The sequence below is a fragment of the Oncorhynchus keta genome, chromosome 37, assembly GCF_023373465.1.
Source record: "Oncorhynchus keta strain PuntledgeMale-10-30-2019 chromosome 37, Oket_V2, whole genome shotgun sequence".
In the NCBI taxonomy this organism is placed as follows: Eukaryota; Metazoa; Chordata; class Actinopteri; order Salmoniformes; family Salmonidae; genus Oncorhynchus; species Oncorhynchus keta.
The window spans coordinates 12,135,442-12,162,044 of NC_068457.1; the positions used below are offsets into that span (position 1 = coordinate 12,135,442).

General features: G+C 42.3%; 2 protein-coding genes across 9 annotated transcripts in view; one reads left to right on the plus strand and one right to left on the minus strand.

The window, feature by feature from the left end:
* LOC118370211 (protein Shroom2) overlaps nucleotides 1-14,378 on the minus strand; it is a 30,818-nt gene extending 16,440 nt beyond the window's left edge. For 4 of the 8 annotated variants that reach the window (XM_035755093.2, XM_035755091.2, XM_052499149.1 and 1 more), the window contains exons 1-2: nucleotides 13,052-14,378; nucleotides 11,458-11,606 (exon numbers count right to left, since the gene is read on the minus strand). In XM_035755093.2, coding sequence (XP_035610986.2) covers nucleotides 11,458-11,606; nucleotides 13,052-13,261 — 359 coding nt within the window. In that variant the 5' untranslated portion in view covers nucleotides 13,262-14,378. The other 4 variants (XM_035755096.2, XM_035755097.2, XM_035755099.2 and 1 more) reach the window with 4 other exon arrangements.
* Nucleotides 14,379-14,524: 146 nt separating this feature from the next.
* Nucleotides 14,525-26,603, plus strand: part of LOC118370214 (integral membrane protein 2B-like) — a 15,583-nt gene continuing 3,504 nt past the window's right edge. The window contains exons 1-5 of the mRNA XM_035755117.2: nucleotides 14,525-14,709; nucleotides 21,228-21,359; nucleotides 22,359-22,553; nucleotides 24,035-24,145; nucleotides 24,264-24,414. Coding sequence (XP_035611010.1) covers nucleotides 14,623-14,709; nucleotides 21,228-21,359; nucleotides 22,359-22,553; nucleotides 24,035-24,145; nucleotides 24,264-24,414 — 676 coding nt within the window. The 5' untranslated portion in view covers nucleotides 14,525-14,622. The remainder of the gene's footprint in view (nucleotides 14,710-21,227; nucleotides 21,360-22,358; nucleotides 22,554-24,034; nucleotides 24,146-24,263; nucleotides 24,415-26,603) is intronic.

Below are 26,603 nucleotides of genomic sequence, written 5' to 3' on the forward strand. Positions count from 1 at the left end.
TTTGCACTTTTACAGCTATTCATTGGTTCCATTGCACCGGGAATGCTCAGGCAAGCCCAGATAATGAATGTGAAATTATATTAAATAGTATTTGAACCCAGGTATGGTCAAACAGGGCATTTTCAGTCCCTTTTCTTCCCCCTGACAAACACCCAGTTGGCACGACCAGAATGTACTAAGACAAACACATTTTGGACTACAGATACTGTATAAGCATAAGGCTAAGAACCACCCACTCAAATCCTTAACCTCTCTGATCTACGATACAAGACTCCTACATTCCATCATGGGGCCAAAGGAATGTGAAGATCCATTTTGATTGGCAGTCAGCCCCACAGGAGCTCATTCTGAAGTGGGCCATCAACATTGGCAATCTTCCAAAAGTTCAGGCACTTGGCTCATGGAGTCAAGCTAATTTATGGGAGGGAGGCTGAGGGCAATCTGAGAAGCTCTCCTCCTCAATAAGAAGAAGCATAAAGACAGAGAGCGTCACACACACACTAAGACAGACCACGTAGGCACGCACGCACATTGACACACACCCCCTCCCTTCCTCCTCCAGTCAGTCAGTGGTCCTGAGAGTGGTATGCTGCCCTAGCAGACCCCTACAGAGCTTACAATAGAAATGCAAATGGCTTTCTAGTCAGGAGTCCTTATTGTCAGGGTTACAGCTGAACTGCCACAGCTACCCAGAGGGGGGGGGTGGAGACGTTGGGGCTAGTTTCAGAAAATCCTCCTCCGGTTTCAGTGAAAACCACATTCGAAAACAAACAGTAGTGAAACTGACCCAATTGGGTGTGAATATCTAGACTATGCGGGCAGCACGTGTGAAAAGTGTAACCTAAACTGTAGGCGTAGATAAAAACGGAATAAATCAAAAGGAAAGCTTTGTAAATACACATGGAGGGAATTAGCATTTCAAACTAAGAGATTTATTGAAACTAAAATGTTAAGTTGCTCGGCATGGAGTTGACACAGCATTGAGAGAGGGAAGTTCAATGAGCTTAATAAGAAGAAATCAAAGAAAACTTACCAAAGAATTATCAATCTTGCTGTGGCATTTCAGATGCACTCTTTTGTTGTCAAGTTCTCTTTCAGCAAATAACGTCTCAGAGAGCACTGATAAAGCAGGCTGAAAATGACTGCTCCTCTCCTCAGAGCCTTTCTACGCCGTGCATTCCTTTGAGACACTTCAATGATTGACAAGGCACTTCTACAGACCCTGGTCAGATTTTACAGCTTCTTTGGCAAAGGAGCTATCTGTGCAATGGAATTCTCCACATCCATAACTTCTGCTGCATCAGTCCAAACACAGAGATTGAGAGCTCTTCTACCCTGCTCTTCACACACACACTGACCGACACTTCATCTTGGTGTGGCTCCAACAAGTTTGTGTCCTCCCAGTGTTGTCGTCAATGGGATATTTCCTAGGGGATTGTGGGGATTTACCTCGGGAGGGGAGGGGCCAGGGTTATTGTCATGCCCAGTGTCCTTGCTGTAGATCAGTCGATGGGGCTTTCTCATTGGCTCACGGCCCATGGTCAGTCAGCACACACACTCGATATCAGTCACGCACGGAATCCTGGCATGAGACAATCAACAGGGTTTCACCTAATTGCAGTTCACTTGGACATGTAGATTCGTTTTAAACAGTTCCCATTCCAGAGGAATCTGTAAAGCCGATTTGAAGAAAGCATCACAAAAACAGGTCATTGGCAACCAACCATTGCGCACCACACAGTTGGCGTTGGGATGTGCACTTTATCGTAGTGACGAGACAGAGATCTCCACTTGATTAACGGAGTCATAGGTCAGCTGACAATGGAGAGAAGAACATAGAAAAACAACTGATCGTACTCTCTCGTTAGTGAACACCGCAATTGCCCTGATGGCCGAAAGACAAGGCCAAGATAACTAAACTACTTGACTTCTCTATCCGAATGATATCAGTCATGGTGGAAAACACAGCAACTTGATACAGATGTCGAGCGGAGATGATTTAGTCCTGCAGTCAAAGAACAAGCATCATTGACAGGTACTCCACCATTACATTCCAGAATGGCGAGGGGTTGGCGGTTGATGCATGTAAACCAAACACTGCAAGTCCCTAGACACAAATCCTGGAAGTGGTCCTTCTGTAGCTCAGTTGGTAGAGCATGGCGCTTGTAACGCCAGGGTAGTGGGTTCGATTCCCGAGACCACCCATACGTAGAATGTATGCACACATGACTGTAAGTCGCTTTGGATAAAAGCGTCAGCTAAATGGCATATATTATTATTATTATATAAATCGATCCCCATTTAAAATAACAGCAAACATTTCTAAGAGAAGAGCTATTTTACGACTGGTTCAGATAACCAGTGAAGAACCAGAGACTCTAATAAAGGACATAGAACTGTTGAATCACCACCTCGCTGGACAGAAGAACCAAACCCAAACAGAATCAGGCAATGTGCCCTGCTATGCCCAGGTCCACTGAGCCCCACTGCCTGGCGCCTGCTTTTTAAAAATGGGGGCTGAATGAAACAAGCAACACAATAGAAAAAAAGTGCCTGTATAATCACTGCTGGGCTTATCGGCTAACGGCTGGATACAGAGAGGAGACCTCGGCATCAGGCTCCACACCCACGTTACATGCCGTTCTGCTCCTACAGGGTTCAGATACCAGCCTGTAAAATAGTGGCTATAGCATGTGGCAGAGGGACGACGGTCAGTCCTCTTTACCCTCATTCTATAAAAGACATCTGATCTGATAAAGTCACCCCCAAATATGTCAAGTGTCTGTCTCAGAGTAAATTCTTACTCTAGAGTAGAACAGTTTGTCTTTGTGTGGGAGTGGAGGTAGAGGGGAGGGGAGGCCCTCACTGTCACGTTAATGGTTCAGTGTTAATCCAGGGCTTTGCATGAGGATGGGAGACTTCCTGCCTGACAAGAGTAAACACTATAGGATCTTCCTCTCCCTCCTCACATGTTTAGGTTGACTATACAATACCCCCTGAAGGACCATTTAACCACACAGCCCAATTCAATTAAAAGTTGAGGAAAAGTTGAAAAGACGTGCCTTTGTTTTATTTTGGCTGTCAGCAACCCCGTTTTCAAATCTGATCACGGAAGAAGACAAAACTAGGTGTGACATGGCCAGAATAAAACAATACGGACAATGGTCATTGTGCAGCAAGATACACCACCAAAAATGACTATTTTTGAAACACTAAGAGTCCTAAAAGATTATCTTTACAGCAGATAAAGGTTCAGTGCCCTCCTTGTCCTGTGAGTATCACTTCAAGATAACTCTTTATCACTAAAGTGAATAACAGGAAAGCATACCTGAAATGATGTCTTCAGTGAATTCCTACCCTCAATCCAGGCATATTAAGGGAGATACAATTAGCAACCACCCTCAGAGCCTGGCTGTCCTCATTTGACTACACTGCCTTCCCAAAGCAGAGCTAATGAAAACAATGAGCTCTAGTGAGACAACCTATCCCAACTAGCAATGTCAACTCACCTAGGCAACATGGAACATTCCACTTTCCAAACCAAGCGGGGGGAGGCTAAATCTACAACACATTTAAAAAAATAAAAAAAGGAGAGTTAATACAGTAAAAGACGATCTATCCAGATACTCCAAACTATGGAGTCTACACCAGAAATAAAGCATATTATTTTACACTGGTTCGTATAGGATTTGCATAAGATTTTTTACATTGTTTACTACTTTGCCCTCTCTCTAAGCAGAGTGAGTCCATGCCTGTGGCTTTACAAATTGTAATAGGATTCAGGCATTAAGACTCCGGAGCCAGTCAGCAGGGACCTTGTATGATGTTATGAGGCATGAGTTTATACTAAATTACTGTAAACATATTTAATTGGATTCAGATTATATTTTTTTATAATTTTTATGCAAGTCTATGCCTCAAGTGTGGCCTACTATACTACAACACACGAATAGAAAAAAACATGTTTATAAGAACACAAAAACCCCAGAGAGAAATTCGACAACATAAAAAAAACATTCAGATTTTCATAGAGCACTGGGAGTTACGTGAATTCACTAGGCTTATATTACATACAAAAAAGCAATTTCGTCCACTAGATGGCATGTTGTTGTGCCTCATCTACTGATCCCATCTTTTCTGCAGTTGTTTGTTCTGGTTAGCAGCAGGGAGTGTGGAAGACCAGAGCCCGGAGAGATGAAATCACATTAACAGCGGAATACAACACAGAGGTGTGAACGTCTGATTGAGGAAATTCAATACTGGATGCCTAAATAAAAATCAGGGTTGATCCATCATTGGCCCCCATTCAAATCCAGAGGGGGTTCACAAATAATTCACCTAAGAATACTCTGCATGCCTTCTAGACCAGCATATGGTCATTAGCTAGTTACTGGTGGTGCCAAAGCGCAGCGGGTTGGCAGTTTGGCCATGGTCTATTCACACACACAGTGGTCTTTTCACACACAGGGGCCCTGCCTGTTGAGTGGTGACAGTCCCCTACCACCACCAGCTGTCTCGGGCTATCTACATCAGGGACAGTCAACGACACAGCCACAGCCAGGCAGCTAGACCAGCCAGCCAGGAACCTGGAATTCAGACAAAGCCCCTGGGACAGAGCGCTGGTTGGCCCTGGCTCCCCAAACAATGGCCCTAACTGGCCCTCTTTGTGTGATTGACAGGGTGCACTCACATGGAAAATGGTTCCCCTTTTGTTCGGTGGTCCCGTCTCTAATGGTGTCATAGGCTAGCTAGTGTATCACACACACGTTTGTGGTCGACTGATAAACTAGAGGACAGCCTCAAATGACGCTATGGTTCTTGAGATGTGCGCAAGTAACATCATTGATTTACGTAAACTGAGGTTTACTTTCAATTGTCAAGTCATTTCAGAAAACCTTGGCATTGAAAGGGTAACATTCCTGAGTGATGAATGAGTCATAATGAGGAAGGGTTTGACCTGTTGTGGGGCAGTCGGAGCTGAAAGTCAATGATCAAGGGTCTGTCAATGGGATTTAAAAGTGTAAGAAGCATACGGGAAACAGAACCGATGGGTGTCTCTGGACAGAGTGATGTCTGATGATGACAGAGAGTCGAGGTAAAGTGGGCTAAAGGTCTCCCATGTTTCGAAACTTGGCATATATCTCGCTCTCTCTGCCCCTACCCTCGCCCCCTACACCCCAGATCCTCCTCTGTGCCATTTAAGAGTCATTATCTAACCTGAAATAACAACCATGACACAGAGAGAGAGAGAAGTCTGGAGAATGGGTCCATTGTCTTCGTCAGCCAATGAGAAGGGAGGCCCAGTCAGTCTCTAAAGAACATGCAGCCCCCCTGCCTAAGTCATGACATGGGCAGTATATTTCTTCTGTGTACAACCTAGTTGCATTCCAAATTACACCCTATTCCCTATATAGTGCACTACTTTTGACCAGAGCCCTATAGGCCCTCGTTAAAAGTATTGCACTATAGAATAGGTTGCCATTTGGGATACAATCCCAGACAGACAGCCAGAGGAGCATGAGAAAAACCACAACACTGAGGCCGTAAAAGTCTGGCTTTTCTAGTGTAAATATACACTCCAAGGCACTAGATAGTGTTGCATGGTGTACTGAAAGTTATGTACTTTTTCAATATTAGAACATGAAAAATGGTTTGGTACTAGAATTTGTTCTTTTCGGTACTTCTGTCAAAGATCAGCACAGCCAAACCAAACGAGAGTGTGCTAGCATACACCCTTAAAAGAATAGAAAAAAAGCGACAATAGTACTGTTTCTCAATTTTGAGACGGCAGAAATGTAATTCATTTGATTGGGGGGTCCAAAGAGAGCTTTGTCGCGCAATTTTACATATATTTTTCTGTGAAATAATTTGCATGAAAACGAGTCATCTCTCTTTGTTGTTATTCGAAGACGTTATTGAAGAATCCCTACAGTTGACCAATCGCCAACGAAGGGGCGTAGACTTCAGCTCCGAACTTGCCTCCAGAAAAAAATGTTGTGCACCGAACGGCCTTTAAAAAACAATTTAAATAAGAACTTGCCGAAGTTTCGGCTGTGAAGCATGCAGACGCCTTTAAAACGCGAGCCCACCGTGTCTGCTCTATAGCCTGCACTGGGAGTCTGGAATGTTAGCTCATGTTAGCTCCCCACTCATGATGCATAGAAGTTAACACACTTAAATAATGTGACACGGCATGTTGAAACCGTTAATAACTGATTCACAAAACAATCTCCATACAGGCTACAACACTACAATGCAAGAAGAAACCAGTAGCTCCCAGCTTTGACGGATAACTACACTTTCTAGCTTACAGCTGAAGCTAACGTCAATTCACTGCTCTCTGGTCCTTTGTTTGAGGAATCATAATGCAAAATATGCCGATTTCAAAGCAGATTGCCACCAAAACTTAAATGTTTGTGGCATGTGTGTGTGTGAGAGAGAGAATAGGGCTCTGATGGCCGCCCCCACTCTTGCCCAATGACTGACGTCATTACTGGTTAAAGAGACTTTAATAAAATAAGTCACTTCGATGCAAATGTTGTTCATCAGCACAATAAATGGAAGGGAAACAGATTGTCATCTGTAGCCTGACGAAATCAGCCATAACAAGCTAAATCTGGATTTGCCCAGTTTATCAAGAGATTTTCCATTCAAATAAGTTGCTATGTTGTCAGACAAAGTCAAATTGATTGTAATTATTGTATAATTTATTAATTAATGCATACATGGCAGTCTCTGGAAAATTGACAATTCTGTGACTTTGGCTAAAATAGCTTGTTTAAAATTTTTTAAAAGTGGTATTGTTTTGGAATTGTTCTGGTATAGAGTATCATGATAGTATAGAGTAGGGTTGTGCCGAGTAGTCGGACAAAATGAGTATAGCAACAGATATGGGAAATGTTCCTGATACAATTATGATCCCAGTATTTTTTGTTATTATCCGTGATCTAAATATATATATTTGGGTGGCAGCACGCATCTTTCAATTAAGTGCAAGGTGCTCGGTGGTCTAAATAACTCAACTGGCTAGTTTGCCTGTCTGTGAAGTAAAGGTCGACCGATTAATCGGAATGGCCGATTAATTAGTATTTTTGAACACCAATTTGGCCTTTATTTATCTTTATTTAACTAGGCAAGTCAGTTAAGAACACATTCTTATTTTCAATGGCGGCCTAGGAATAGTGGGTTAACTGCCTTGTTCAGGGGCAGAACGACAGATTTGTACCTTTTTACCTTACCTTAACCTCGTTTTTGCAACCTTCCGGTTACTAGTCCAACGCTCAAACCAACTGCCTTACATTGCACTCCATGAGGAGCCTGCGTGGCAGGCTGACTACCTGTTACGCGAGGGCAGCAAGAAGCCAAGGTAAGTTGCTAGTTGGCATTAAACTTATTTTTTTTAAAATCAATCTTCACATAATCCCGAGTTAAACTAGTAATATCAACCATGTGTAGTTATCTAGTGTGTCCTGCGTTGCATATAATCGATGCGGTGTCTGTTCATTTCTCATCGAATCACAGTCTACTTCGCCAAATGGGTGATGATTTAGCACGGTCGTTGCACCAAACCTAACCATAAACATCAATGCCTTTCTTAAAATCAATACACAAGTATATATTTTTAAACCTGCATATTTAGTTAATATTGCCTGCTAACATGAATTTCTTATAATTAGAGAAATTGTGTCACTTCTCTTGCGTTCCGTGCAAGCAGTCAGGGTATATGCAGCAGTTTGGGCTGCCTGGCTTGTTGCGAACTGTGTGAAGTCCATTTATTCCTAACAAAGACCGTTATTAATTTGCCAGAATTGTATATAATTATGACATAACATTGAAGGTTGTCGAAAGTACCTGCAATATTTAGACTTAGGGATGCCACTCGTTAGATAAAATACGGAACGGTTCTGTTTTTCACTGAAAGAATAAACGTTGTTTTCGAAATGATAGTTTCCGGATTCGACCATATTAATGACCAAAGGCTCGTATTTCTGTGTGTTATTATGTTATAATTAAGTCTATGATAGAGCAGTCTCACTGAGCGATGGTAGGCAGCAGCAGGCTCGTAAGCATTCATTCAAACAGCACTTTCGTGCGTTTGCCAGCAGCTCTTCACAATGCTTCAAGCATTGAGCTGTTTATGACTTCAAGCCTATCAACTCCCGAGATTAGGCTGGTGTAACCGATGTGAAATGGCTAGCTAGTTAGCGGGGTGCGCGCTAATAGCGTTTCAATCTGTGACTTCACTCGCTCTGAGACTTGGAGTAGTTGTTCCCCTTGCTCTGCAAGGGCCGCGGCTTTTGTGGAGCGATGGGTGACGATGCTTCGAGGGTGGTTGTTGTCGATGTGTTCCTGGTTCGAGCCCAGGTAGGTGTGAGGAGAGGGACGGAAGATATACTGTTACACTGGCAATACTAAAGTGCCTATAAGAACATCCAGTAGTCAAAGGTATATGAAATACAAATGGAAATAGTCCTATAATGCCCATAATAACTACAACCTAAAACTTCTTACCTGTGAATATTGAAGACTCATGTTAAAAAGAACCACCAGTTTTCATATGTTCTCATGTTCTGAGCAAGGACTTTAAACGTTAGCTTTTTTACATGGCACATATTGCACTTTTACTTTCTTCTCCAACACTTTGTTTTTGCATTATTTAAACCAAATTGAACATGTTTCATTATTTAAATGAGGCTAAATTGATTTTATTGATGTATTATATTAAGTTAAAATAAGTGTTCATTCAGTATTGTTGTAATTGTCATTATTACAAATAAATAAAATTCAAATGAATTAATTAATTGTATTATTTATTTATTTTAAAATATATATATTTTTCTCTATTAAAAAAAAAGTTACATATATATATATATATATATATTTTTTTTTTAAATCGTCCGATTAATCGGTATCTGCTTTTTTTTGGTCCTCCAATAATCCGTATCGGCGTTGAAAAATCATATTTGTACTTTGATCCTGTTGCTCTGATTGGATAGAGTGAATCTGTATTTCTCCATTAACTCGCTCCACTTCATAATTTCATCTGATCACTTCTCCTCGCATGTTCCGGTCTGATCATTTAGATTGCTGCTGCCTCCTGTTTGCCTGCTACTATGATGAATAAGATGGTCGAGGACGTTTGCTAGCCAGCAAGCTATCAATGTGCATAATATCTAACAAGCGGCCGAGGGTTGGAGAAAAAAGATGAACCGCCAATGCGCATTCTCTGACTGAGTGACAGCAAACTTTTCTGCCTGTTGCAAGTTGAGGAAACAGACACACTTGATTGGTCTATAAACGTCCAGGGAGATAAGTAGATGTCAAAATACCTAGGCATATTAAAACACTTCCGTTTTTGCCGATTAACTGTCAATTTACAGATACGATTAGGAATGAGTATGGCCAGGTCAGCACACCACTAGTATCGAGTATTGTGATACTAAGCCTAGTATGGAAGTCAACATTCTGGTGACAACACTACTAGATGTACACTCTCACAGGCCTAGACACCTCCACCCAACCTCCCACAGCTTTAAACCGTGTATCTGCTTTTCCTTCTTCACATGTCACCCATCGGTGGTTGTTTAACAGCGTTTGGAGATCAGACAATACATTTTACACTTAAGTCATTTAGCAGATGTTCTTATCCAGAGCGACTTACAGTAAGTAAGTCATATCATATTTTGTGTGTACTTGTCCCCCATGGGAATCAAACCCCCAACCCTGGCGTTGCAAGTGCCAAGCTCTACCAACTGAGCCACAATGAGATAACACACATCACATCCCACCCCGTGCTCTAAGCCTCCCATTCGCTATTGAGCAGTCTAGTCGTAAATGAACGAAGGAGATATTTGCTGGCATTGACACTTTCACACCTACCAGAGAATGTGTGAGAATGTGTTTTATGAACACGCCACGAAGTTCAGAGCATTCCTTCCCCTATAGGGCGGTCTTCAATGTTCTCTACATTGGCTTTCTCTCACTGTTGTGTGAAGAGGTTAGTTTGCTCACATAATTTAAAAGGCATGTACTGCATCCCTTCCCTGTTGGGTAGATATCATAGATATCTGTAAAAAATGTACCTTCACACTTCTTTACTAAGCCTAGTAAATATCACGGATGAAAGAGTGTAAAAAAAAAAGAAAAGTGAAGTTCGTACCTAGTCCTAATGTAACCATAACAAGCTGTGGCCCTGCCCTTCGTGGTTTAGTAACGATCAGTTAGCATTCCACTCTTCCAGCTCAAACTAAGGTACACTGTACTTTATGACCAAGCAATATTCTATAAATGACATGTGTCTAGTATAATGACAGTCCTGTCTCTGCATGTCAGTGGTTAGAGTTGCACCAATATGCAGTCCCTGAGGCCATAAACATTGTCTTCACAAATACAGTACTAGTCAAAAGTTGGTTTGGGCTTAGTGGGACTATCGTTTGTTTTTCAACAGGACAATGACCCAAAACACACCTCCAGGCTGAGTATGGGCTATTTGACAAATTAGGATAATGATGGAGTGCTGCATCAGATGACCTGGCCTCCACAATCACCTGATCTCAACCCAATTTAGATGGTTTGGAATGAGTTGGACCACAGAGTGAAGGAAAAGCAGCCAACAAGGAACTCCTTCAAGAATGTTGGAAAAACATTCCAGGTGAAGCTGGTTGAGAGAATGCCAAGAGTGTGCCAAGCTGTCATCAAGGCAAAGGGTGGCTACTTAGAAGAATCTAAAATATATTGATTTGTTTAACACTTTTTTGGTTACTAAATGATTCCAAATGTGTCATTTCATAGTTGAGATGTCTTCACTATTATTCTACAATGTAGAAAATAGTACAAATAAAGGAAACCCATGGAATGAGTAGGTGTGTCTAAACTTTTGACTGGTACTGTACATAAAATATTCCCACCTGTTAACAATTCCCTAACAAAGGGCAATGTGTGACTGTAGCACCAATTACAACTGCAGCCTCGTTGCTTTACGTTTAATCCCAGAAGGTCAAAGTGGGTGAACTGATACACCTCCAGCTGGATCTGAAATTCCCTTTCTGAATGCACCGACTACATTACCCAGGACTCCTCGTTTCCAAGATAGTGTCTTTGTGGGTTAAGGTTAGCTTGTTTGACACTTTGCAGACACTTGAGTCCAGAGTGAAAGTCATTTGTACAAAAAAACGTTATTCCTGATATGTCCAACTCTTGTGTGCTGCATTTGGTATTGTGTGCCAGTTTTGGATAAAACAATATATTAATGTAGATCCATCAGTAAGTTTAATGTATACAATTTTAAACACAGGGCACTTCTTCTCAGCACAATGGGAGAGATGGTACGCAACAATCACTCTACGATAGTACCCATTGACACATACTCTATTCTTATTCAATGTCTGTCATATTCAATTCAATAGAAATGTATTGTGCCTGGGTGTAAGGGCAATTTAGTTGCAGCTCACAGCCCACCTTCTGACGACCAGGGCGAGGGTCTTGTGGGAGCTTTTGACCAGACAGATGGCCTCCTGTCTGGATCCACTGATGGGAACTGTGTTGATGTTGACGATCTCATCTCCCACCTGCAGGCTGACGGTCGCCGCCTTGCTGCCCTCCTCCACCTGAATCACGCAACAGGAATGTTTAATTAAAGGTGTTAATAAGTAGTTTATACATCATTAATAAAACAGCTATAACTTACTGGGGCAAATTGAGATTTTGGGACTGTTAACATTTCTCAAGTGAAGAGTATAAGAAAACAATTGCACACAGATAGTGTTGGCAGGGGAAAAGGGGCCCAGTCAAGGGATGCTGTCTGATAGTTATGTGGATAAAAGAACATGTTACAGACTTAATGTCTCATTAGTGAAGTATATTTTAATAACAGTTCACTTTCCATAGTTCATCAGTTTAGAAGAATATCACATTCCATCCACAGACTGTGTTGACAGGACCCTCTCGTCAACCCTGCCATGCTGGCATTGAGTCAACTTCATTAAAAATGGTTCTATCATATCCACCCTTCCAAATCCCCTCTCTCCAGCCCAGTCTCAACGTTCAGAGGGGGACTAGCCTACTACTGACAAGCAAATGGAGCAAGTCACAAAGTTATACGAGATGTATGCTTTCGCAAATTATATCAATCTAACATTAACAGGATGGATTGTTATTTTGTGTAGCTTCTGAAAGTGACGAAGAGCTGGAGAACACAAGCAATATAGCGTAAACCCAATCCTTGTAAGAGTTGGTGGTCAGTGACCATGGATCAGATCAGAGTCCATTGTGTCCATCCTGCACTGGAAGAATTATACTGTTGCAACCTGAGAGCACTGATTTATTTGAAATGGAACCATAAGCAACTTGAAAACAGTTGGAGCAGACTTGTTGCACATTCCATCACTAATTCTCTACACATACAGGAGTACAGGAGAGGGGAATGGAAACAGAATGGAGAATAGAAATGGAAATGGATGGAAACAAACTGTTTCCTCATTCTGTTGGAGAGCAGCATTGACTGAGCCAATCCTGGTCAGCCACTGACAAACACACATTATCTTCACTTCTGCATTCCTAAATGGTTCCTGGTACTGCTTTGATGAGCATGGAAGACAGACAGCAACCCCCCTCGGGGCAGAAGTTTAAAGGTGAAAATATGCAACATATCAAATGCATAAAGGTGTGGGAACAGCCCCAACAATTTCTGGACTGAGAAAACATGGGAGTGTTGGATGAAACGCACACAGTTAACCAATCAGGAAACTACAGTGATGTTCCAGTGTTTAATCGCCACACAGCCTTATTTTCATATCAGGGGAAACAGGAAAGGTGAAACCAATCCATGACAGTGGAGAAATAATTACATTTAAAATTAGTTTTATTTGCATGATTGATCTATGGTACTTGTTATTGTTGTTTATTTGCACATCGGTTGTAAAATAGTGTGGCTAAAGTTAAGTCAATAAGGGTTCTCTGTATTTCTCGTTCTTCATCATAGATAGATAGATAGATAGATAGATAGATAGATAGATAGATAGATAGATAGATAGATAGATAGATAGATAGATACCTTGGTTATGAGCAGTGGTTCTCGGTGCTCCAGACCCCCTCTCAGGGTGAACCCCCAAGGTGCCCCACCAAATAGCAGGACATCCACAAATCTATATTCAACATCACCCTGAATCCCGTTCCCGACAGCCGTGAATCTGTCCGCGTCTAGGAAGGCTTTGACTTCTCCGTCTGACATCCTTAACTCGCTTCTGTAGTCGACGACGTCCATAGTGTTGAAGAGGGATGGGAACTCTTGACAATCAGAAGTTCCCGACCAGCCCCCGTTTTATTTCACAAGAGAATGATCAACTAACTAGTCACTATAATTTGCTGTCATATGTGAACACCTGCCATACTCCATACACGATCATGAGTTTAGTTGATAAATAACGACTACCCTCAGCTTGTACAGTTGTAGTTTATCCTGGTAAAACGGCGAATCGATATAATCAATTGTCCTCTTTCTTTCTTTATGTTTTCCATCACAGACATCTTTACCCCGTCACTCACGGTAACCAACGGTGACGGAAAAACATAGGCCTTCGCTCCTCTCCAAGTGTGCCTATTCAACAGGCATAAATTGATACCTCACGCATCGTTTTCATCCAGCTGGCTTCTCTTAAGCAGACAACAATTCAAAGTTTTGACTCGCCTGAAAAATACATGGTTAATGTTTTAGAAAGCAAAAAATATATGCTAAATCAAATAGTTTAGGCAAACCTATTTGAGGAGAACAGGAAAAGAATACGAAGTCAAGTGAAAACCCAGTGTTGAAGGTCTGAACTGGACAGGCACCTGAGACGAGACACCTGCATAGACAGAAATAGTAATGGCGTCTTTTTGTAGGCACTATAATCCGCCATGGTTCGTTCGACAAAGCCTATGGAGGAAATTAATGGCGTGTTTGGAGGAAATTAATGGCGTGTTTGGATAAACGCCGAAAATAACGTGTGGTAAACACGGGTTCAGGCCATTTTATAAATGTTACTCTATACAATAATCTTAATCGGCTAATGTCACTTTGTGAGTTATGACGAATTTATGTAAAACAAAAAAACACAAAGGCTTCATAATTCGCTAAAGTCATGTTAACTGAATGCTATTATATCTTAGAAAAAACGTGTAAACTCCTGTGTTAACCGCAGACCTTATTTTTGACGTTTATTCCAAAACTTTAATATTTCGTCGTTCATTTTTTTCCCATAGGAATGGCTAAACGAAGCAGGGTTTTAAGACCACAAGCTGGCGAGCAGAGGCGCGCACTTGACTAACATTATTAATGATTATGATCTCTTGAGTTTCTCTCATGTGCACCATTTAATTAACAATTTTTATTCCATATGATAAATGCCTCTGTGCCACTAAATATATTTTTGAGATTATACTGCCCCCCAGCGGGGAGAAAAAAAACGTTCAGGAACGTTTCTAAAACCGTGTTGGTTCTTGAATGCAGCCTATTTGGCTTGCAATCACTCATGTGACCCGTTCGGGATGTTTTGTATTTAGCAACGTCATTGTAATCAGACGCCACACGAAGACGTTCCTGCAGAAGGTGATTGTCGCTTGGTCTAACATTTAGATTTTTTAAAAATGGTGAAAGTAACATTTAACTCGTCCTTTGGACAAAGGGATTTGAAGAAGGCATGCAATGCCGAAGCGCTTATTCCGGAGGAGAGGGTGAGTTGAGCTAAACCAATGTGGTTAATATTTGTTGCGAAGGATGTTCGACGCAACTAACGTGGATGACGCAACTTTGTATCAGTTTAAACAATGTAGAAACCTAATTGAAACAAAGTAACGTCGATTAGAAACATGTATAGACTATTGATAATTCCACCCGTGACCGGAGCGACGTCGGAAAATGTCTGTTAAGCAAATTATTTTCGGTAGGCTTAGTGGTGTTCGCAGTTGCTGGCCTGGGCAGAACCGTGCTAGCTTTCTGTTTCGGTCTTGATTTAGTAGAGGCCTATAACTGAAATGCGTGAAGATCACTCCGGTCGTCTTTCCTATTTATTCGAATAATTGTTCCTGTTCGTGTTCGTTGTTGGTTCTGAAGAGTAAAAAGTAAATGCGTTTATATAGACGCCATACAAAAAGTATTGATACAATTAAGTGTATTAGTGTCGAAGGTCGGTGTGAAGTCTTTCCTCCTGATAAAGCAATAAGAGGGAACTTTTGATAACCTGTCTGTACACAGCATGCATTTTGTTAACAAACAAAAAATATCACCTGTCAGTTAGTAGATGCTGTATCCGTAATTAGAAGCCTGTCAGTCCTAACTCATCCCAAGAGCCTGGATTCATGTCTATAAATCTAAGGTTGGCGCAGGGTAGTAATAACATGTTATAGGGCCCGGGCTACCAATAAGTGCGCAGTTACACACTAAATAAAAATTCAGTTTAAGTGCCCATAAAGTTAGTGCATTCGAAAGGTATTCAGACCCCTTCACTTTTTCCACATTTTGATACATTACAGCCTTATTCAAAAAATCAATTCAATAAAAAAAATATACTCCTCAATCCACACACAATGACAAAGTGAAAAGGATTGTAGAAATTTGAGCAAATTCATAAAAACTTAAGTGGGTGCAGTGTACTAAGGCACTGTATAGAAGTGCTTAAGTGTCAGTACAGACCCGGGTTTGATCCCAGGCTGTGTCATAACCAGCTGTGACCGGGAGTTCCATAGGACGTCGCACAATTGGCCCAGCATCGTCTGGTTTAGGGGAGGGTTTGGCCAGTGGGGCTTTACTTGTCTCATTGCACTCTAGCGACTCCTTGTGGTGGCCCGGGTGCCTGCAGGCTGATGTCGGTTGTTAGGTGAGCGGTGTTAAATCCGACACTTTGGTGCAGCTGCCTTCTGGGTTATGAAGTGCGGTTTGGTGGGTCATGTTTCGGGGATGCATGCCTTGACCTTTCTGAGGCCGTTGGGGAGATGAGACAAGATCGCAATTGGATATCACAAAATTGTGGAGAAAAGGGGGGGTAAAATACAAAAAACAGTAATACTTTATTTATATAAGTATTCAGACCCTTTGCTATGAGACATGAAATTGAGCTTGGGTGCATCCTGCTTCCATTGATCATCCTTGAGATGTTTCTACAACTTAGAGCTCTGAGACAGTATTGTGTCGAGGCACAGATCTGGGGAAGGGTACCAAAAAGTGTCTGCAGCATTGAAGGTCCCCACAGTACTCTCCATCGTTCTGGAAGAAGTTTGGAACCACCAATACTGTTCCTAGAGCTGGCTACCCAGACAAACTGAGCAATCGGGGGAGAAGGGCCTTGGTCAGGGGAGGGACCAAGAACCCAATGGTCAGTCTGACAGAGGTCCAGAGTTCCTGTGGAGATGGGAGAACCTTCCAGAAGGACAACCATCTCTGCAGCACTCCACCAATCAGGCCTTTATGGGTGAGTGGCCAGACTGAAGCCACTCCTCAGTAAAAGCACATGACAGCCCGGATAGAGTTGGCCAAAAGGCACCTATAGGACTCCGATCCAGAGAAACAAGATTCTCTGGTCTGATGAAGCCAAGATTGAACTCTTTGGCCTGAATACCAAGCGTCACATCTGTAGGAATCTAGGCAGTGATCATCACCTGGCCCATACCATCCCTACGGTGAAGCATGGTGGTGGCAGTACCATGCTGTGGGGATGTTTTTCAGCTGCACAGACTGGGAGACTAGTCATGATTGAGGGAAAGATGTACCGAGATCCTTGATGAAAACCTGCTCCAGAGCGCTCAGGATCTCGGACTGGTGAGAAGGTTAACCTTCCAACAGGACAACAACCCTAAGCACACAGCCAAGACAACACAGGAGGGGCTTCAGGACAAGCCTCTGAATGTCCTTGAGTGACCCAGCCAGAGCCTGGACTTGAACCTGATTGAACATCTCTAGAGAGACCTAAAAATATCTGTGCAGCTACGTTCCCCATTCAACCTGACAGAGCTTGAGAGGATCTGCAGAGAAGAGTCAAGAGAATTTCCCAAATACATGCGTGCCAAGCTTGTAGCGCCATACCCAAGAAGACTTGCGTCTGTAATCACTGCTTTGTCATTGGGATATTGTGTGTAGATTGAGGGGGGAAAACAACTGAATCCATTTTGGAATAAGGCTGTAACCTAACAAAAATGTGGAAATAGGAACTGGTCTGAATACTTTCCAAATGCATTGGAAATAGAATACAGGTGAGACTGCAAGTCTATAGAGAATTCCTTCACTATAAAGAATCTGAGTGAGTAGAGGAATGCAGCAGCCAGGGACAGACTTGGGGAGAAAATGCCACTGCATAGAAAGACCTGGAAATCATGTCTGTTTCACAAGTAGGAGTGCAGTTTGGACAGTCAGACAGTTGATTTAAACAGGTGATGTCCTGGATAAGGCGTCAGAGGCTAGTGAAGGTCTGTGACGTGACCAGACTAGAGGTTGACCGATTATGATTTTAACACAGGTACCGATTATTGGAGGACTCGAAAAGCCGATACCGATTAATTGGCTGATTTTTAAATAATGTGTGTATATATAAATATTTTTTTTGTTTGTAATAATGACAATTACAACAATACTGAATTAACACTTATTTTAACTTAATAAATCAATTTGGCCTCAAATAAATAATGAAACAAGTTCAATTTTGTTTAAATAATGCAAAAACAAAGTGTTGGAGAAGAAAGTAATATGTGCCATGTAAAAACAAAAAAAAGTTAACGTCATGTTCTGAGCAAGGAATTTAAACAACATAAGAAAGTTGGTGGTTCCTTTTAACATGAGACTTCAATATTCCAAGGTAAGAGGTTTTAGGTTGTAGTTAATAGTATTTATAGGACTATTTCTCTCTCTACCATTTGTATTTCATATACCTTTGACTATTGGATGTTCTTATAGGCACTTTATTATTGCCAGTGTAACAGTATAGCTTCCGTCCCCCTCCTCGCCCCTACCTGGGCTCGAACCAGGAACACATCGACAACAGCCACACTCGAAGCATCTTTATCCATCGCTCCACAAAAGCTGCGGCCCTTGCAGCGCAAGGGGAATAACTACTCCAAATCTAAAAGCGAGTGATGTTTGAAACAGTATTAGCGTGCAGAACAAGCTAATTAGCTAGCCATTTCACATTGGTTACACCAGCCATTAGGCTGATATGCTTGAAGTCATAAACAGTGCTGTGCTTGCGAAGAGCTGCTGGCAAAATGCACAAAAGTGCTGTTTGAATGAATGATTACGGGCCTGCTGCAGACTGCTCTATCAAATCAGACTTAATTATAACATAACACACAAATACGAGCCTTTGGTCATTAATATGATTGAATCTGGAAACTATAATTTAGATAACAAAACGTTTATTATTTCAGTGAAATACGGAACCGTTCTGTATTTTATCTTATGGGTGGCATCCCTAAGTCTAAATATTCTTGTTACATTTTTTATTTTACAAAATGCCCCCCAAAAAATGCTTTTTTTTTTTTTTTTTGCCTGAAATATTTGTTGTTTTGTTTATGATTCTACAGCGTCCATTGTTGATTCTATGAGTGCATAACCTTCAATGTATGTCATAATTACGTAAAATTCTGGCAAATTAGTTCACAATTAGCCAGGCAGCCCAAACTGTTGACACAATTTCACCTGGTTAATATTGCCTGCTAAACTGGGTTAGTAGTTAAAACTAGTGATTATGATTGTTTTTTATAAGACAAGTTTAATGATAGCTAGCAATTTAGCTTGGCTTCTACTGCATTCGTGTAACAGGCAGGCTAATCGTGGAGTGCAATGGTTAGAGCGTTGGACTAGTTAACTGTGCGGTTGCAAGATTGGAACCCCTGAGCTGACAAGGTGAAAATCTGTCGTTCTGCCCCTGAACAAGGCAGTTAACCTCTTACCTCCACCCGACACGCAGGCGTCCCATCTAGACATCTGGAAATGCAAATGCGCTATGCTAAATGCTAATAGCACTCGTTAAAACTCAAACGTTCATTAAAACACACATGCAGGGTACGGAATTAAAGCTACACTCGTTGTGAATCCAGCCAACAAGTCAGATTTTTAAAATGCTTTTTGGCGAAAGCATGAGAAGCTATTATCTGATAGCATGCAACACCCCTAAAGACCCGCAGGGGACGTAAACAAAATAATTAGCATAGTCAGCGCTACACAAAATGCAGAAATAAAATATAAAACATTCATTACCTTTGACGATCTTCTTTGTTGGCACTCCTAGATGTCCCATAAACATCACTATTGGGTATTTTTTTTCGATTAAATCGGTCCATATATAGCCTAGATATCGATCTATGAAGACTGTGATCAAGGAAAAAAAACAGCGTTTTATAACGCAACGTCATTTTTTTAAATTAAAAAAGTTGACGATAAACTTTCACAAAGCACTTCGAAATACTTTTGTAATGCAACTTTAGGTATTAGTAAACGTTAATAATCGATCAAATTGGTCATGGGGCGATGTATATTCTATAGCTCTACGTCTTGAAATAATGTCCGGATAAATCTCAACCAAAATATCCTGTTGGAGACCGGAAGAAATTGGCTGTCTCTTGTTCGTTTGACCAAGAAACAAATCCTAGGCAAATGACAAGACTGTTGACATCGTGTGGAAGCTGTAGGTATTGCAACCCCGGCTCCAGGTAATGTGGTTTCCATTCAACAATACATTCAAGTGGCGCATTGATATATTTTCCAGTTTTCAGTGATCAGATTTTCCTGCGCTTTTCGATGAAACGCACGTTCTGTTATAGTCACAGCTGTGATTTAACCAGTTTTAGAAACGTCTGAGTGTTTTCTATCCACACATACTAATCATATGCATATACTATATTCCTGGCATGAGTAGCAGGGCGCTGAAATGTTGCGCGATTTTTAACAGAAAGTTCGAAAAAGTAGGGGGTATGATCAACAGGTTAACCCACAGTTCCTAGGCAGTCATTGAAAATAAGAATGTGTTCTTTAACTGACTTGCCTAGTTAAATGAAAGGTATACATTTTTTATAAATGTATTTGTTTTAAATAATTGGAAATCGGCACCCAAAAATACAGATTTCCGATTGTTATGAAAACTTGAAATCGGCCCTAATTAATCGGCCATTCCGATTAATCGGTCGACCTCTAGACCAGACACAGCATGGTCCACAGAGACCAGCCATGAGCCACCTCCTTATTCCTGACCTTTAGCCATGTTAATACTCTAATAATTTCAGGTTAGCTTATTGAGACAAGCATGGCCATCATTCAATCGCCCCTGTATCTGTTGTAAATTTTGAAATCATGAAAATATACACCTTAGTTTACCTCAAGCACGTCTCTCGTTGGGACTATCGACAGTGGACTAATGAAGGGGGGAACAGTGTTCTTCCACTAAAGTACGAGCATGAGGATATCTCAGATCAGATGAGGAAAACGAAGAAAAAAACTGATCTCCAGAGAGCTTTTGACATCCACTCTTTTGTTTCAATACGAACCCCACCCCAACTCTGCATAAACAACTAACAGTTCAGGAAAAGGGCCTGCCACCAAATTACAACATGTCTCTAGACTCCATAATATTAAAGTGAGGGAGCAAAATAACAGCTGATGATGTAGAGGGCTAAAAGATAAGGCAGTAAATGAATAATGGTTAGAAAGAATGTCTTGAGGTAGACTAAGGCATGATGGAAATGAGGTGAAAGGTCACAGAGAAGAGAGGGGGGTTGGGGGGGATTGGCTGTGTTTGAATAAGCTACATAAGCATCTCTATCACCGCTACCATACTCCCAACTGATGTCAACAGAACACACCACAGCTGTATTGTGACTAAGCAACACTCTTATTTGAATCGCACTGTTTGGCTATGTTGTGTTGGAGCGATTTAATTTGAACAAAGAGGATTTATAGAGGTCAGTTTCCTTAATGATTCATCTGGGCTGATATACTGTTAATATTGGTTCATCAACCTGTCTCAATTATGTAATGAAACATACAGGCAGACATGCTGGTATTGTGAGAGGCTGACCAGCTGTATTTAGGCCTTACTTTGTATGTTATAGAGGACCGCAATTGGGGGGGGGGGGTTCTTCAGGCTTTTTTTGTGTATGTATCCACTGCAATTGTTAATATAGGCCTATGCACTGTATCTGTTGCCTGGTGTAATGTATTTTAAATGATCAAATGTGCATGTAACGTTTTAGCTCTGTTTCTTCTCTCTCAGGACCTGGAGGATGGCATGCGGGTGCGTCGGCAGTCCAAGGTGTGGTGCTGGTGCATGTGCCTGGGTCTGGCTCTCATGCTGTCCGGTGTGGTGGTGGGAGGGGCCTACCTCTACAAGTCCTACATACAGCAGGTGAGATGGACTGTTGGTTAGACCCCTATAATGCCATAGGCTCAACTATATAGTGAACAAAAATTTAAACACAAGAATTTAAACAATTTTACTGAGTTACAGTTCATATAAGGAATTGGTCAATTGAAATGAATTCATTGGGCCCTAATCTGTGGATTTCAGGGGCGCAGTCATAGGTGGGCCAGTCAATCAACTTGTTTTCCCCCACAAAAGGGGCTTTATTACAGAAAGAAATACTCCTCAGTTTCATCAACTATCTGGGTGGCTGGTCTCAGACGATCACGCAGGTGAAGAAGCCAGATGTGGAGGTCCTGGGCTGATGTGGTTTCACGTGGTCTGCGGTTGTCATGGCAGTTAGGTGTACTGCCAAATTCTCTAAAGTGACATTGGAGGTGGCTTGTAGTAGAGAAATTAACATTCAATTCTTTGACAATAGCTGTGGTAGACATTCTTGCAGTCAACATGCCAATTGCACACTCATTCAACTTGAGACATCGGTGGCATTGTGACAGAATGGTACATTTTAGAGTGGCTTTTTATTGTCCCCAACACTGTAATGATAATGCTGTTTAATCAGCTTCTGGATATGCCACACCTGTCGTGTGGATGGAATATTTTGGCAAAAGAGAAACGCTAACAGGGATATGCACAATTTGAGAGAAATAAGCTTTTTGTGTGTATGGAACATTTTTGGGATCGTTTATTTCAGCTCATTGTATGGGACCAATACTTTACATGTTGTTTTATATTTTTGTTCAGTATAGTTAAAGCTTCCTTTCCTTGGTTAGAGGACACATTTGCACCTGCTGTTGTTTGGTTTCCCAGACACAGATTAAGCCTAGTCTTGGACTAAGAAGCACTCTGAATGAACCCCTAATTGGGAGAGATTTCGGTGAAACCAACCCAGAGTGTGCTAGCTGACTATACATTGTTGGTAAGGTAGAGCGAGTCTGGGTGAGAGAAGTCCTCACTGTTGTTGTCTCACCCCGTCTTCCTCAGGAGGACCCGGTGTATTTCTGCGGGGTGGACTACCGTGAGCGGGACTACATGGTTCAGGACGAGGTGGCCCTGCCCTCCGCTCTAAGACACATTCAGGAGAGCATCCGTGTGCTAGAGGAGGTGGAGCTAATCAACGTGCCCGTGCCCGAGTTCTCCGACAGCGACCCGGCCGACATCGTCCATGACTTCAAAAGCGTGAGAGGAGAACACTGCTACACACACACACACACACACACACACACACACACACACCAGGTTTACATCCAACCTTTTTATGCAAGTAAAGTGCACGTCAGATAAAAAGTCACGACAAGCCTAAACAGAACATTTGTTGGTAAACTTTCCAAATGCCGACAACACTAAATACTAAATGAGCTCTTTGTGTTATGAGGGAATTATGCAAGAAATGTCGTTGGAAATATTGATAACCGTCATATCGAAGTAAACTTGGAGTCACGCCATGACCTGCACCTCCCCCTATGACTTGTTGGGGAAGCATGCAGTTTATTAGGCTACAGATGAAATAAGTTTTCATGAACTTCAGAGTGGTGAACTTGCACAATAATGAGCAATATGCTCCTTTCCAATAAATATCAAGGGTCTTATTCTGGTGACATGATGAGCAATGCTTGGCTGTCGTTTGACAAATCAAAATAATCTTTCTCTTTCGTCCATAATCTTATGTAGGCTATACTCCCATATGTATCTGTTAACTAGAGTGCATGTGGCAATACCGGAGTGGGCACACTCGCTATTTAACCTTCCTAGGGCAGGCGTTCCGCTAGCAGAACCCCTCGACAACATTCCGCTGAAAAGGCAGCACGTGAAATTCCAAAATATATTTTTTGAAATATGTAACTTGGATTTTTCTCAGGTTTTTGCCTGCCATATAAGTGATGTTCTACTCACAGACATCAATCAAACATTTTTTTTAGAAACGTCAGTGTTTTCTATACTAATAATAATATGCATATATTAGCATCTGGGACAGAGTAGGAGGCAGTTCACTCTGGGCACGCCATTCATCCAAAAGTGAAAATGCTGCCCCCTATCCCTAGGTGTTGTGTGAGAACCATCAGAGTTGAAAATCTGATGTAAACTCATTTAACTTGTTTTTATTTGGTACATTGGAATTTAACCGCAAAAGGTATTTTTATGTGCACTAAGTCATCAAGCATAGCCTTTTATCCGCAATAAGTCAATTTGATGAAATGCATCTCTGATGGGAAAATGTGGATTTTAGAATATTCACAAGAAAATCTGTACATTTTTTGGGGCTGCAGGTAGCCTAGTGGTTAGAGCGTTGGGCCAGTAACTGAAAGGTTGCTGGATCGAATCCCCGAGCTGACAAGGTCTGTCATTCTGCCCCTGAACAAAGCGTTTAACTCACTTAGGCCATCATTGAAAATAAGAATTTGTTCTATTCCTAGTTAAATAAATAATTTGATGGAAACTGTCACATGTTGTATGTCTAGCTGCTACCATTCATTTACGGCTTAGAGGAAAGCCATTCCACCAGGGTATTAGCCGTCAAACTCCTATTTTTAGAAACAAAATGAAATGAAACACGTGCTGAATTGAAGTTGTTGAATGTAATCATGTGTTCTGAGGTCTGAATGTAAAGTACTTCCGGGTGTTTTTGTAGTGTTGGATCTAATTCCTTTCCTCCTCCTCAGAGGCTGACAGCCTACCTGGACCTGAGCCTGAACAAGTGCTACGTTATCCCCCTCAACACCTCTATCGTCATGCCTCCCAAAGACTTGCTGGAGCTGCTCATCAACATCAAGGTATCTGTAACACACACACACACACACACACACACACACAGATGACTGATGTTTATGTATTTCAATTATCAAATGTTGAATGAAATAATGTTAATTAAGTGTGTGATTTGCAACCTAGGCTGGTACCTACCTTCCCCAGTCCTACCTGGTCCACGAGCAGATGATGGTGACTGAGCGTCTGGAGAATGTTGACCAGCTGGGATACTTCATCTACAGCCTCTGCAAGGGCAGAGACACCTACAAGCTGGAACGCAGAGAGACCATACTGGGTTAGTACTACACACACACACACACCATACTGGGTTAGTACTGCTGACACACACACCATACTGGGTTAGTACTGCTGACACACACACACACACACCAACCATACTGGGTTAGTACTGCTGACACACACACACACACACACACACCAACCATACTGGGTTAGTACTGCTGACACACACACACACACACACCAACCATACTGGGTTAGTACTGCTGACACACACACACACACACACCAACCATACTGGGTTAGTACTGCTGACACACACACACACACACCAACCATACTGGGTTAGTACTGCTGACACACACACACACACACACACACCAACCATACTGGGTTAGTACTGCTGACACACACACACACACACACACCAACCATACTGGGTTAGTACTGCTGACACACACACACACACACACACACCAACCATACTGGGTTAGTACTGCTGACACACACACACACACACACACCAACCATACTGGGTTAGTACTGCTGACACACACACACACACACACACACACCAACCATACTGGGTTAGTACTGCTGACACACACACACACACACACACACACCAACCATACTGGGTTAGTACTGCTGACACACACACACACACACCAACCATACTGGGTTAGTACTGCTGACACACACACACACACACACACACACCAACCATACTGGGTTAGTACTGCTGACACACACACACACACACACACACCAACCATACTGGGTTAGTACTGCTGACACACACGCACACACACCAACCATACTGGGTTAGTACTGCTGACACACACACACACACCAACCATACTGGGTTAGTACTGCTGACACACACACACACACCAACCATACTGGGTTAGTACTGCTGACACACACACACACACACCAACCATACTGGGTTAGTACTGCTGACACACACACACACACACACCAACCATACTGGGTTAGTACTGCTGACACACACACACACACACACCAACCATACTGGGTTAGTACTGCTGACACACACACACACACACACCAACCATACTGGGTTAGTACTGCTGACACACACACACACACACCAACCATACTGGGTTAGTACTGCTGACACGCACACGCACACACACACCAACCATACTGGGTTAGTACTGCTGACACACACACGCACACGCACACACACCAACCATACTGGGTTAGTACTGCTGACACACACACGCACACACACACACCAACCATACTGGGTTAGTACTGCTGACACACACGCGCACACACCAACCATACTGGGTTAGTACTGCTGACACACACGCACGCGCACACACCAACCATACTGGGTTAGTACTGCTGACACACACACACGCACACACACCAACCATACTGGGTTAGTACTGCTGACACCACACACACACACCAACCATACTGGGTTAGTACTGCTGACACACACACACACACACACCAACCATACTGGGTTAGTACTGCTGACACACACACACACACACACACCAACCATACTGGGTTAGTACTGCTGACACACACACACACACACACCAACCATACTGGGTTAGTACTGCTCACACACACACACACACACACACACACCAACCATACTGGGTTAGTACTGCTGACACACACACCAACCATACTGGGTTAGTACTGCTGACACACACACGCACACACACCAACCATACTGGGTTAGTACTGCTGACACACACACACACACACACACGCACACACCAACCATACTGGGTTAGTACTGCTGACACACACACACACACACCAACCATACTGGGTTAGTACTGCTGACACACACACACACACACACACCAACCATACTGGGTTAGTACTGCTGACACACACACACACACACACACACCAACCATACTGGGTTAGTACTGCTGACACACACACACACACACACACCAACCATACTGGGTTAGTACTGCTGACACACACACACCAACCATACTGGGTTAGTACTGCTGACACACACACACACACACACACACACCAACCATACTGGGTTAGTACTGCTGACACACACACACACACACACCAACCATACTGGGTTAGTACTGCTGACACACACACACACACACACCAACCATACTGGGTTAGTACTGCTGACACACACACCAACCATACTGGGTTAGTACTGCTGACACACACACCAACACACACACACACACACACACACCAACCATACTGGGTTAGTAC